This window comes from Vipera ursinii (assembly GCF_947247035.1).
Source record: "Vipera ursinii genome assembly, chromosome: 1".
Classification (NCBI taxonomy): domain Eukaryota; kingdom Metazoa; phylum Chordata; class Lepidosauria; order Squamata; family Viperidae; genus Vipera; species Vipera ursinii.
The window spans coordinates 223,318,731-223,332,363 of record NC_139512.1 but is presented as its reverse complement, the minus strand read 5'-3'; the positions used below and the strand labels follow the sequence as shown (position 1 = coordinate 223,332,363).

The following is a 13,633-nucleotide window of genomic DNA, read 5'->3' as shown; positions in this document are numbered from 1 at the left end:
AGACCGGGCCGTTGCCGTAAAGCGACGGAAAAAGATTTTGCGTCAGTTCGAGAACGGCTTTGTCCACTTTTCCTTTCCCTCGTTGCCTTCGGGGTTTTGAGCGATCATGGCGGCGGGGCAAGGGAAGTCCGTTTTATTCGTATGTCTGGGTGAGTGGCGTTTTTTGTTTTTTTTTTAAAGGGAAAGAGAGGTGGAGTGCATCGGTTGGCAAAAAATGGGGGACATTAGCTATTAATCTTTCCCTTTATTTTGATACAGGGACTATTAGGAAAGATTGGAAATTAAAGATTTTTTTAATTTACTACTTCCGCTCTTTTCCCCGCTGTTGCGGGGAAGGACTTTTATTTTTAATTGCATATATTCCTTATTTCTCATCATTACAGCTCCTTCCTTGCATTTTTCTTGAGTTGCTGGATTGCATCCTTTGCCTGCGTCTTTGGCATCAGCATTTACTTGTACTGCAGCAGTAACAGCAGCAGCAGGGAGGGCTGCTGTTTTACCCTAAAAGTCAGTTTACCGGCCCCATGATTCACGAAGAGGGGGAATAACTGTAACGGCGGGAGGATAAACTCTTTATTTTGGCAGGCGTGCATCATTCTGCACAGGGGAGAATCTACTTGTGACTGCATTGTTTTCCTTTGGATAGCTTCAGTGTATCTGGTGAAATCAGACACTCAGTACATTTTTAGTCCATTAGCTTCATAATTTTATTGACTTCATATTTTTTAATCTCACCTCCCCCCCCTTCCATGCTTTTTTCCAGTTAATTTGGGATGTTATGAATAATAATAATAAGCAATATAAAATGACTGTTTGCATGCACTTCTCTCCACTTTTGCTATTCCAACTGCAATAGCAGTTGTCCCTAGGCAACTGTGACATGTACTGAAGTTACAGAAGTCATTCATTAATTGAAACAAGTGATTTGGATTTTTTTTTAAAAAAACAGCAAATAGGATTTAATTCATAATATAAACAATTCTCTAAAAGATCAACCCTATTTCAGGTTTGGGTTTGTATCAGTGGGGACCCTGTCATTCACAAATGAGGCACTGAAACTTGGGACAGCTGTAAATAACACAAATTGGAACTTTAAAGAAGATATTATACAAATCAGTCCTTTAAAGAAACATTTAAAAAATACATAGCAGAATATGTGCTGCCTAAAAGCATGTATACTTATGCCTACAGATGCCTACGATTACTTTTATAACAGATATTTTACAAAAAGAACCCTTAGTGTGCAGAAAAATTGATGGAATAAAGGTTCCTCAGTCAATGTTAATACTTTCCATTGATTCTTTGTAATATTAGCAACCATTGAAACGTTAGTTTAATCACATTTGCAGATGCTTCTTTGAACGCATTCTAAAGTCTCTTAAAATATAACTTCATGTACATGGAAAGGTGAAGCAGAGTGGGCAGTCATCTGCATTCTGATAATTCTTTAATCCACAACGTAGAATAATGAGCATCTGTGGGGGGAGAGCATTGGGAGACAAGTGATAAAATGTGCATTATGATGTCCTTCAAAAGCTATGACAAACATATTTGAATCTGATGTTGAGAACCAAGTATCACAGCATTTACATGGTGACCTTACCATATACAGTGTGTGTCAGTATTTTGGCATGATTGCAGTTTGCTAAGCTACCATTACTCAGAATTACTTTCTGGGATTTGATTGCTATAAATTTGTGATTGTTAGAATGCAATTCCATCACTCTCAAAGCATTTACTAGTGATTATTTCAGATGCCATTCTGTTGCTTGAAATATTTACCTGCACTGTGAAGACTTTGCTAAAATGTCCTCCATTCAGCTTGTTGTGTTGGTACATCATAGTTTTGGTGAGCTGTTATCCTAATCTGCAGATAATTAGATACAGTTATAATCCTATACATGTTTATTCCAAGGTTGATCAAGTTAAATTTAGTTAAACTTACTATCCGAATAGTGTGTAGAGGTTAAAGCCCCAATTTCTGTTATCTCACTAGGGGAGGAGAGTCATGAGTCATTTAATTTCTGATAATTGCATTAAAGAACAGGCAAGCAATTTTCTATGAATATAGTCACAGCTCTGTTTAACTTCTCTTTGGATATTTGCAGATTGGAAAGTTGATGGAATAATTTGGTTTATGTTATGTGTGATCATAGCTTATTGAATAAGCCCCAGTGGCTTATTCCATATACTAAGTAATATTTAGCAAGCCATTAAATACAAGTTGAATAATTTGTCATAAAACCAGTAAATAACTTAAAAGTTAAAAGTACTGTGTGATCCTAATAAGTGAATTAAATTTTACCAGCATTTTTTAGTGGCAGCTATTCTCTATTAAGTACAACCAGATCTACTATTTTTAAACGTACTGTCATAGTAATTTTGTAAACACCATGCTTTTGAAACCATATAGTGTAGGACAGACAGAATATAGGACAGTCCATAAAATGAATATACATTGATGCATTCATACAAGATGGTTAGCATGTATTGAGGATTCTGATTTATTAGTAAAAGGATTCTGTTTGTCAATGGTTTTTACTTGTTTCCTGCACTTGTCTCCTGCACCTGAGAATGATTGAAGTAACCAGAAATTTAATATGCACATATACATCCAATTATAGTTTATACACAGTCAAGAGATGGTGCATAGAATTTGAAGTTGGTTTATGATCCAAAAGTATTAGATGAACAACAAGCCAGTATCCTTTTGGGGGTGGGATGGGTGGTATAATTCTGTCTTACTCAGTTTCTAATTATCTGAACCATTTCTAGAGGGATGAAAGTGATTCAGCAATGTGTTTGCTGCTCCTTGCTGATAAGCTACAATTCTTACCTACTCCAGCTTATCATTTGGTGCAAACATGGCCTAATCAACATATGGACGATATGAGGATAACAGTGTTACAGAGGGGTTTTTCTCATTTCATCTGTGAAATGTTGAAAATTATGTTATAGTACAATTCTTATTTTACATTAATTTCAAAATATAATATGCCGGTTAAATATTACTATACCATCCAATTTCAGCTTGTAATAGGAGCAATTATTTACATAGCAAATTGTAAGTATGTAATCCTTGAAGAATTATAGTACCTAGTATTATTATCAATAAATGGCATTTATTACACACGTAACTATGTAACTTCAGAATGTTACCTGAAGAAGGGAGAAGGGCGGTATACAAATAAAATTAATAATAATAAATAATAATAAGCCCAACCCCCAAAATAAGCCCTAGTTTGGGGACGAGGTACATACCTAAAAATCAAGCTGGGGTGGGGGTGGAGCTTCACCATGCACCACACACCCACTTACTTTGCAGTCAGGCCTCTCCTCGCCAGCCCACTTCTGCAGAGTCCCCAGGCCTACATTTCGCAGTCAGAGGCCTTTCCTGAAGGCCACTGCAGCCGAGAACCAAGCTATGGATTCAGTCCATAGCTCAGTTGTGCAAGTCCTCTGCAACTGAAAACCATAGCTCAGTTCTCGGCTGCAGTGGTCTTCTGGAAAGGCCTTTTAACTGCGAGGCCAAAACTCCATTCTCAGCTGCAGAATGAAGCTGCTCCTTTGGCTGCAGAAGTGGGCCGGCTTGGCGGGGCTGTCCATGCTGGAGGTGAGTGGAAAAGACATCCCCCCCCCCAAATAAGACCAAGTGCCTCTTGGAGACAAAAAAAAGACCAGGTCTTATTTTGGGGGAAACACATTATATCAAATTTGTTCTAAGCAGCAGCCTTAGTTCATACAGCATAATAGGGCCAAACCAATATAGGCACTACCTTTGCATATTCTTATTTACTGGAGTGCAGGGTATAAATGGCAGTACTCTGAAAAACATAGCAATCCCACATTCCTCAATAAATGAAATGTATTTAATGATGGATTATAGAAATGTTTGGAATGACTCAGCAAATCATATACCATTTTTGGATTTTAATAGATATATATAGTAGATAAGCATGATCCCATTTAGTAATATATTCTGAAATAGGGTAAAACTTTGCGTGGTAGATTATCATCAGCCAAAAGAAGTTTTGTAAATCCATTAGAATTTGTACATGAGCTATCTGTTTGGATCGGTGTTTCTCAATCTTGGTAACTTTAAGACATGTAGACTTTAACTCCCAGCATGCTGATTGGAGAATTCTAGAAGGGGAAATCCACATATATTAGAGTTGCTAAGGTTGAGAAACATTAGTTTGAACTATCAGTTAGGACTGCCAGATCTAGAATGCAAAAATCTAGACAGCCACTAGATGGCAGAAAGTAAACTTATCTGTATGCTACCAACTAATGGTTACCTTAATTGTGCAGACAAGATTTGGTAGCCCTTTGGACAATATTATTAAATAGATGTTAAAGGTAAAGGTTCCCCCGCACATGCGTGCTAGTCATTTCCAACTCTAGGGGCCAGTGCTCATCTCCGTTTCAAAGCCGAAGAGCCAGCGTTTGTCCGAGGACGTCTCCATGGTCATGTGGCCGGCATGACTAGACGCCAAAGGCGCACAGAATGCTGTTACCTTCCCACCGTAGTGGTCCCTATTTTTCTACTTGCATTTTTACGTGCTTTCAAACTGCTAGGTTGGCAGAAGCTGGGATGAGTAACAGGTGCTCACTCTTTTACGCGGCACTCGGGATTCGACCCGCCAAACTGCCAACCTTCTGATCGGCAAGCTCAGCGTCCTAACCCACTGAACCACCACGTCCCTTCTGTTGAAATCATAATAGAATTGAACTGCCCAAGTAATATTAGTGTAGGTATTTAATAAATTTGTCCTAATCTATATCTGTGTGACAATATTGGAACAGTGTCACAGTAAATACTTTTCACTGTTCTAGTCAGGGTGGGTTTGATTTCAATCAAGTTGACTTACCGTATATACTTGAGTATAAGCCGAATTTTTCAGCCCACTTTTTGGGCTGAAAAATCCACTTCGGCTTATACTCCAGTGAACAAAAAAAAAGAACTTACCGAGGACTTGTGCGCGGCCGAGCTACTTTGCCTGACGCTGCTGGGGGCGCGTCTCAGCCAGGGCCTTGCAGGATCCGGCCCGGGCGCCTCTGCTCGCCCTCAGCAGCACCTGGCCCGGAATCACATGCGAAACAAGCCCGGCAGAGGAGCCGGAGCGGCGAGCAGAGGCGCCCGACCCAGATCCTGCAAGGCCCGGCCGAGACGCGCCCCCAGCAGCGGAGCTGCTCCGGCTCCTCTGCCGGGCTTGTTTTGCATGTGAGCTACTTTGCCTGACACTGCTGGGGTCGCGTCTCGGCCGGGGCCTTGCAGGATCCGGCCTGGGCGCCTCTGCTCACCGCTCCGGCTCCTCTGCCAGGCTTGTTTCGCGTGCGAGCTACTTTGCCGGCCGCTGCTGAGGGAAGATCTCTGGAGAGGAGCATAAGGTGAGCTGCTGCATTTCCGAGCCTCGGCTTATACTCGAGTCAATAACTTTTTCCATTTTGGGGGGGTAAAATTAGGGGTCTCGGCTTATATTCGAGTCGGCTTATACTCAAGTATATACGGTAAATCACTAGTAAAAAGGCTTGATTTAAATCAATTCAATTTAAATCATAATTTTTAAAGAGCAAATGTCATCTCTGTCCCGCAGCGGCGGCATCTCTGACATGCTGTTGACTCACTGACAGTCACATTCACTTTAATGGGATGGCTGGTGATGCGGTAGTGACACAAAAAGATGAGGGATGTGGTGGGCAACAGGTGAGTGGATGCCCGCTAACAGGCGCTGCCATGATGGATCTGAAATGACAGGTGCTCTTTAAATGTAAGGACTCATTCTTGCTGGTAGTTAGAATGTTTGATATTATTTGCAAACAAAATGAAGCTTTCCTATTTAGGATAATAAGCTGTCAGCAATATCAAAACCGATTCTAGGTTAGTAGGTTAGTCTCACATAGTTGGAGAACTACTCAAATTCTTTTATTTAAAACAGAGCCTGGTACAGATGCATTTTTCTTCTCTTCATACAGTTTGTAGTATACATAGATTTGCAAAACAATGGAATAAATGAATATTCCTGAATTTTGTTTTATGATTTATCTCATGTTTACTGTGAAATTGTGTTGTGAATGCATCAGTGCAATGCATGTTATCTCAGCTTGCAGAGCTTGGATTCATTGAATGAGTTTACCAAAAATGTAAATATTGCAGAATATACAGCCTCATGCTACATAACTAAGCTCCAATTCATGCTGAATAAACTAAATTATTAATGTATCTTAAATAGAAAACTATCTTTAGATAGATTTTTACTCCAAAAGCATTTTTAAAAATAAATTTGATAAAAAAATCCATTTTTTTAAAACAAATCATCGATTATTATCCACCGTGATTCTAGTAGCTATGATGAATTAATTATTTGAAATTTACTGTGGCGTTGTTGCATCAAGTTATTTGGTCAGGAATTCAGAAAATTCATCCTGTGGGATTTGTCAAATGGGTTAATGTGGTTATGGGAATAGTTTTTTCCACCTTTATTTTTCAATTCTAAAGTATATTCAGTTCCTTCACACATTGTCTGTCTTCAGTTACTTCGAACAATTGTGCCTTTTGTAGGGGGGAAAAAAGCACCCCTACATTTACCTTGAGTTTATTTTACTTTAGCAGATTAAAATAATATGTGACCTTTACAAAGTCACAAATAGAATGAAGCCAAAACAGTAAACTTAGTTGTATTCATCAATAATACCACTTCAAATGTGAGTTTAGGTTCTGGGACAGCCTGTTATCTATACTAATTGTTATATTGGGGTCTGGAGTCTTTGACTTACATTGTGTCACTCAGTTCAGATTTGTACTCTTAATTCATAGGAACAATGACTAAGGTACTGTATAGTGGGAAGGAATTTATGTTTTATCAAACTTGTATCTTTTTGAAGTTCAGTTAATATTTCATTAATGTGAATTTAGAAGACTGCAAATCATTTCTTGCAATAGGACAAACTGCCTATCTGTAGTTTCACTAGGAATTGTCTATTGGATTTAAAACCCACAAACTGTAGGCTTGAACTTATTTCCAGTTACATTGAGATGAGTTGGTAAAACTCTAATTTGGAGGTGATGGTGTTGGCATATAAGGATGGAGAGTGCCTACATCAAAGGTCTTCCTAGCTCTACTGATATCCAGTAAAAGTTGTTGATGCATACAGTATACTTCTGTCATAGAAGTAGTCCTGAGCATTTGTGGTAAAATAATACATATGTACGTATTACTCCCAGACTTTGAAACAGGTTGGCTCTTTCTGGATTATACTTGTGTGAACAAGAAAAATACTCTTATGGGGAAGTGTGTTGTTAGGCTAGTACAGGGGTCGGCAACCTGAAAAAGGGAAAGAGCCACTGGGAACCGGTTCCGTCACACATAAAAAAAAGTGGGAGCCGCGTGCGTGCGTCCATGCATGCGCATGCGCAAAAAAGTTTTGCACATGCGCAAAATGGGTTTTTCTTGCGCATGCGTGGACGCGCGCGGTTGCCAATTTTTTTTATGTGTTGTGGAACCGGTTCCCGGTTGCGCGACGGCCCGTTTGCAGAGCTACCGCCTTCGGCAGCCTGCAAACGTGCCGCAACAGCTTTCCCAAAGAGCGGCGCCGCTGCCCGTTGGTGCGGAGGTGCGCGCGCAAAAGAAACAGAGAGAGAGAGAGAGAGAAAGAGATTGGTGTAGTTAAGGCACCAGCCTAGAAACCTGGAGACTTTTTGAGTTCTAAATCTGCCTTAGGCGTGAAAGCCACCTAGGAACAGACTTTGAGCCAGTTGCTCTTTCTTTCTCTCAGCCCAAATTACTTCACAAGATACTTGCTGTGGGGTAAGTAATAGGAGGAAAGTGTGTTGAATATATTTACTGCCTTGAGTTATTTGTACAAAGCATAAATGCAGTATACAAATAAGTAAATGGAAAGGCAATATACTTTATAAATTAAGTATTTCCTACATTAGAAAAAGAAGACGTAAAGTGGAAAGGAAGCCAGTGGCTCTCTCCAGGCCAGGGGAGATTAGATTTGCCTTTGGCTGAAGCCAAAAACAGACAAAGATTGCCCTTTCTTCCTCAGATCAGTCTCCATAGGTCTAATGACTGAGTAGATTTTTTTTCTCAGTATAGGTGAAATTGTAATTGAGATTCATTGGACTGAATCTTTATTTCTACAGGGAATATTTGCCGGTCTCCCATAGCTGAAGCTGTTTTTAGAAAACTCGTAAAGGAGGAAAACATTGAAAATAAGGTAAACTTCATTTTAATTACTCAAGCCATTTTTCTGCTAGCATTATTTGAATAAATTGCTTTTGTTTTTCTGTAGTGGAGGATAGACAGTGCAGCAACCTCTACATATGAAATAGGAAACCCTCCAGATTATCGAGGCCAGAATTGCATGAGAAAATATGGCATAATTATGAATCATATTGCCAGGCAGGTACTGTACCCACATATTCTTTTAAACTTGTGTCTGCCTATGTTCTTATTGTTTGCAGTGGATAATAGACAGTGGTGCTGTTTCTGACTGGAACGTGGGACGCTGTCCAGATCCAAGGGCTTTAAACTGCCTGAGAAATCATGAAATTGAAACAGCTCATAAAGCACGACAGGTAGAAGTGTGTGTGTGTGTGTGTGTGCGCGCGCGCGTGTGTGCGTGCTTGGGTGCATGTGTTCAGAAAACAAGGGCATATATGTATGCTACAACATTTTTGTATTCTGTGCAAGGGTGGATAAAGCATTAAAAATTGAACATCTTTTGTAAAATTGAGGTTAAGTCATAGATACTGTTAACATTGTAACTTGATTCACCTCTCTCTCTGAGGTTTTGCAACAAACCCATACTGAGAATGTTATTGGCCATTGGCCATTTCCTCTGCTTGGACTTTTGGATACCTCTTTGCTTGGGTTTCCACATGCTGAAGAAGGTGGCATCCAGGACAGATTAAAAGTTAATGGTTTTTAAACATTTAATTTTTTAAAAATGTAAATGGAATTTTTTAAAATTAATCTCAGATTTTAAACTATATAAAATAACCATGGAAATTTTATTACATTCTACCTTATACAAAATACTCTATACAGATAGTTCTCAACTTAGGATGGTGCTATACAACTTGTCCCTGCAGTTGCAGTATCCCTGCAGTCACATGAACAAAATTTGGGCACTGGAGCTCGTCCACAGTTATGACCATAGGGGCTCTGCAGCTCCCCACGATCTCCCCCCCCCATCTCAGCTGCCCACTTAGTACGCAAACCTACTATGGCCCGGGAGACCTTGGCTGGCTATAAGGTCCACCAGCATGTTGAAAGCACCACACTTACCTTCATTGTTTTTCTTCAGCTTCTGAGAAGCATGCCTAGGCTGTGTGAGGTATGTTCTTCCTACCAAACGACCTCATACCTTTCTCCAAGCAGCATTAATTGCTACAGGCAAGGGGGGGGATTCATGGCCCTCTGTGCCCCTTGTAAGACCGCAGAGCCACGTTTTGACCCCTTTGCAGAAGGCCAGGACCCTGGGGACTGACCTCACTTCTAGGAAGAGGATGTTCCACAATACAGGGGCACCGGCAGAGAAGACTTTCTTCCTAGACCCTGCCAAACGAAATTCCTTGACTGACAGGATCTGCAGCATGATTGAATGGGATGGGCTAATGTAATGGAGCGAAGCTGGTTCTGCAACAAATGTTTACTGTTTATATTGTTTATTGTATAAACATTATATTGTAGATGTTTATTAAATAGAAGAATACATCATTGTAGCAATTTATGTAATTTGTGTAGTGGCCATTAGGCAAATACTTATGTCATCACACAGATGGCTTTATTTGCATATTGGAAATCTATTTGATATAAAGTCCATTATATCAAAGTCCGGTGAATTGAGGTGTCACTGCAAATACCATTAAAGCAAGTTTTAAGGTTCTTTTCATAAAACTCTTGTGATTAGGAACTGTATACAATTATTTGTTGGGGATGTGTTAAGGACATTATTTATTATATTTGCCAAAAGAACAATAGTTACCAGTTTTTATATATTGTACTAGAATCTTTGTTTCTTTCTGACTGGCATTCTTCAGCAAACAACAAAAACATTGCTTCTTGTTAAAATAGCAATCAAGTGCGTTTTTTAACTATTCATCAATAATCTTTTTTTTCATCTTTAAAATGAAATCTATCTTTCGAATTTTAGATTACAAAAGATGATTTCCTGACGTTCGATTATATTCTTTGCATGGATGAAAGCAATCTACAGTAAGTGTTAAAAGCTGTGAATTTTGCTAATAAATGTTTGTATCTACCTCAGCATTCTCTCTACTTGTCACTGAAAGGAAACCCCTGTAAAATTCAATGTTCTTCTTTCCCAATAGACTTGTGTAAGCTTATTTGAAATGTATAAAAATATTAGAATGGAACATAGAGGTGTGAAAAACAGGGGTCTTTCTGTCAGTCTGAAGCGCTGACCTATAGTATCTCAGCAGCCCCTTTTGTCTACTGTGTCTGTGTCCCACCCACAAGGATAGCTTCAAGTGGTCCTCAGAATTCCAGTTTTAAGGAGTAGCATTTTCCACACGAAGCAGGCTGCACACCTGGACAGTTTTACAGTGGGTATAGATTTAATGGCTATTCTGCTGGACTCGCAGTGAAGTGAAATCTAGAATATCTATGGCCCACTTCAGCTGGCTCGGGTCCCCCCTGTCCCCCCTAATATCTGTGCACTGTTAGATAATTTAATTTTAATTCTAACAGCAGGAAAATCCAGTTTGTTCATACGTGATCTCCCCTTTTAGCTGCTACTACTTCAGGCAGAGGATCCCAGATTAGTTCAAACGGTAAGCTGACCACCGGTAGTTCCCACTCTACCACTTCACATAGCAGTTCCCTTCTGCCATGCCTGTAAGAAGCAACTGGTTTGGCCGTCTCAGTAGAGCTTTAAATCTGCATCCAGTAGAAGCCCGAGTTCTCTTTGAACGGACTTGTGCAATACACAAGCACAAAGCCAGGGTGTGTCACTAAACCCATCAGCCTAGCCATCTGTTAGAACTCACTTCCCATCCTACATGAAGGAATGGTAAATGTTTTCCTCATAGCTGCTTGATGGATCAGGAAAGAAACAATGCTGGGGGAATCTCCTTGTCCCTTTTAACGTGCTGTGCACACAGCAAAATAGGGCCATAGCCAATTGGCAGAGTTACGCTGTGATAGGATAGGTGCAACAAATTTTATGCTGGTTAAAGGACTGGTGGATAATGCTTTAAATTGGCTGTGGGAAACAGTCATCATAACACAGCTCCATTTCCTCATCTCCACTACTTTGATTGCAATTCCATAATTGACAGACAGATTGACATCCCTTAATTGCAGCTTCCCTCTACAATTTAAATATCTTCCCTTTCTTTAGTATTCTCTCTTTTACATCAGGCCAAAGGCTGGATCGTGATTTAATAAGGGCTTGCCTATGCTATATGTTCCATTCTGATAGATATACTTTCTGGATAATTGCAAGAGGTCAGCTATTACCTACTGGCAGGTACCCGAAAGAAGATGCAGCAACGTTTTTATATGTGATTTTGCATCCCATTTTATTGGCTGAGAGTAAAACTGCCTCCCCCCCCCAATTTTTCTTCCAAAATGAATTATTAACACATTTCCATTTCTGCTTGGCAAAATGCTTGAAAGCCATGGAAAATTCCTCACTGTAGATCTCATTGTGAATAGTTACCTTTGTCATCAAGGGAGTCTATTACAAGTGCAGATGCTTCTTTTATATACAGCAATATACTGATGAAAAAGATATGCTTTACTTAATAATAATGGAAAGTTAACTAATCTCTTTTAGAGACTTGAGAAGAAAATGCAATCAAATTAAAAACTGCAAAGCTAAAATTGAACTTCTTGGTAGTTATGATCCACAGAATCAGCTTATTATTGAGGATCCATATTATGTAAGTATTTTCTTATTTAATCTATTTAACTGTCGTTATTTGTAAGAAAAATAATGTAATTTAGGACTCTGTTTTTTTTTCTTTTCACCTCCAGGGAAATGATGAAGATTTTGAAACTGTTTATCAGCAATGTCTCAGATGCTGTAAAGAATTTTTGGAGAAACCTCATTGATGTGGTTATGTTTCTGAACGTGAATAATTCTATGACATTAGAGCAAAATCTCAGTTAACATTAAACTATGATAGTGTGCCTCTAAAATAGATACACTTGTGCGTTCTTAATTTTAATCGTTGTAGTACACCGAATGGGTATACAGTATATTACTTGAGAACATGTTTTTTCAAACTAAATGGAAAAAAAATATGTGTGATTCCATATACTTCTGACCACAGTTGAGCCTAGAATTTTGGTGGTAAGTTTTGGTCATTAAGCGGGTCACCAAGTGACCTAACTCAATTTTTCAACTGCATCATGGCTGTCCCAAGCATGATTGTTAAGCGATCAGGCAGGCTGTTAAGCAGGGTGTCTCAGGAGGTGGGGGAGTCCCTGGGGGGCTTGGCGCAGGCCACGTGCAAGTTACAGGGGTGCTGTGGCATGGCACAGATGTAGGGAAGCCAGGGAAAGAAACTGTAGTTGCCTTCAGTGCAGCGAAACAGTGCGAGACGGAGAAAGATCAAAACACCTGAGAAGCTTCCACAGTGGGGCATAAAGCAGCCTCCCCTCATGTAGCTCTGAATGCCTGGGAAGCTCCAGCCCAGCTGCCCTTTTTGCCCTGCCCTGCACTGCCCCATGGCAACTGACCTTCACCAGCCTGGATCTTTATGAAAAAGAAGAAAAATACTAAAGGCAGCAGCTCAGCTGCAGTGTCTTAAACTACCCCTTTTCCCATGTTCCTGGGCAAGGCTGGAACACGAGCTTGCTTCGTGACGAAAAAAAAAAGAGCTTGCCTCATTTTGCCAGGGCTCTGGGAAGAAAGCTTGGTTTCCCAAGGCTGCGTAAAGCACCCTTGATTCTAAAAGCTAAACATTGTGGCTGGCTTTTTCTCTGCAAAGAGTCAGACTGAGCATGCCTTAAAGCAGGGGTGTCAAACTCAATTTCATTGAGGGCCGCATCAGCATTGCAGTTGCCCTCAGGGGGCCGGGTGGGTATGGCCAGGGTGGGCATGGCCTACTGGGTGGGCGTGGCTAGAGTGCGTATGGCCTACGGGGTGGGCGTGGCCAGCTCTGCATCGTTCGCATCAAGGGTGCCTATGGGGGCCTGGGCAGGAGTGGGACAGATCTGAGGGTCTCTGGCAGAAGGAGGGTCTCTGGGCCAGGGCCAAGGCAGTGGGGGCCGTTCCCTCACTGTTTCCAGGATGGCTTCGCGGGCCACATGAAACCACTTCGCGGGCCGAATCCGGCCCCCGGGCCTTGTGTTTGACATGTCTGCCTTAAAGCTTGATAATTTTAAGAGGTTTCGGGTTGACTTTCCTGGGTTAAAACCATTGAGCTCACGTTCCCAGAGGAAATCGGCTTCAGTGGAAATAGCTCCTTTGCGGGGGGGGGGGAGGGGGGGCTGCCTTACGCCCTTGGAGTCTCCTGGGCATTTGGAACTTCCCATGGGGCAGCTGTTTTGTGCCCCACTGTGGAGGTTCCTAGGGTGTTCAGCCCTGGGGAAGGTTGACTGCTTTGTCCTGCACCATTCGACTTCCCCGGCATTGAAGATCATAGAAGGGG

General features: G+C 40.8%; 1 protein-coding gene across 2 annotated transcripts; it reads left to right on the top strand.

The window, feature by feature from the left end:
• The first annotated feature begins 41 nt into the window (after positions 1-41).
• ACP1 (acid phosphatase 1) lies at positions 42-12,180 on the top strand. 2 transcript variants are annotated; one of them, XM_083348180.1, is made up of 6 exons: positions 42-149; positions 8,150-8,223; positions 8,471-8,584; positions 10,165-10,226; positions 11,812-11,917; positions 12,012-12,180. In XM_083348180.1, the coding sequence occupies exons 1-6, from the start codon at positions 107-109 to the stop codon at positions 12,087-12,089; spliced, it is 477 nt and encodes a 158-aa protein (XP_083204306.1). In that variant the 5' UTR covers positions 42-106; the 3' UTR covers positions 12,090-12,180. The 2 variants fall into 2 exon arrangements, with proteins under 2 accessions (XP_083204306.1, XP_083204305.1); XM_083348179.1 differs by lacking the exon at positions 8,471-8,584 and adding an exon at positions 8,299-8,412.
• The last annotated feature ends 1,453 nt before the right edge of the window (positions 12,181-13,633 follow it).

What these genes read in the sequence shown, in the direction of transcription:
- ACP1 (XM_083348180.1), top strand. Translation starts at nt 107, where the DNA reads ATGGCGGCGGGGCAAGGGAAGTCCGTTTTATTCGTATGTCTGG. An exon ending in CAGCTCATAAAGCACGACAG is followed by an intron (nt 8,585 to 10,164) that starts GTAGAAGTGTGT and finishes TTCGAATTTTAG; the next exon opens with ATTACAAAAGATGATTTCCT. An exon ending in ATGGATGAAAGCAATCTACA is followed by an intron (nt 10,227 to 11,811) that starts GTAAGTGTTAAA and finishes AATCTCTTTTAG; the next exon opens with AGACTTGAGAAGAAAATGCA.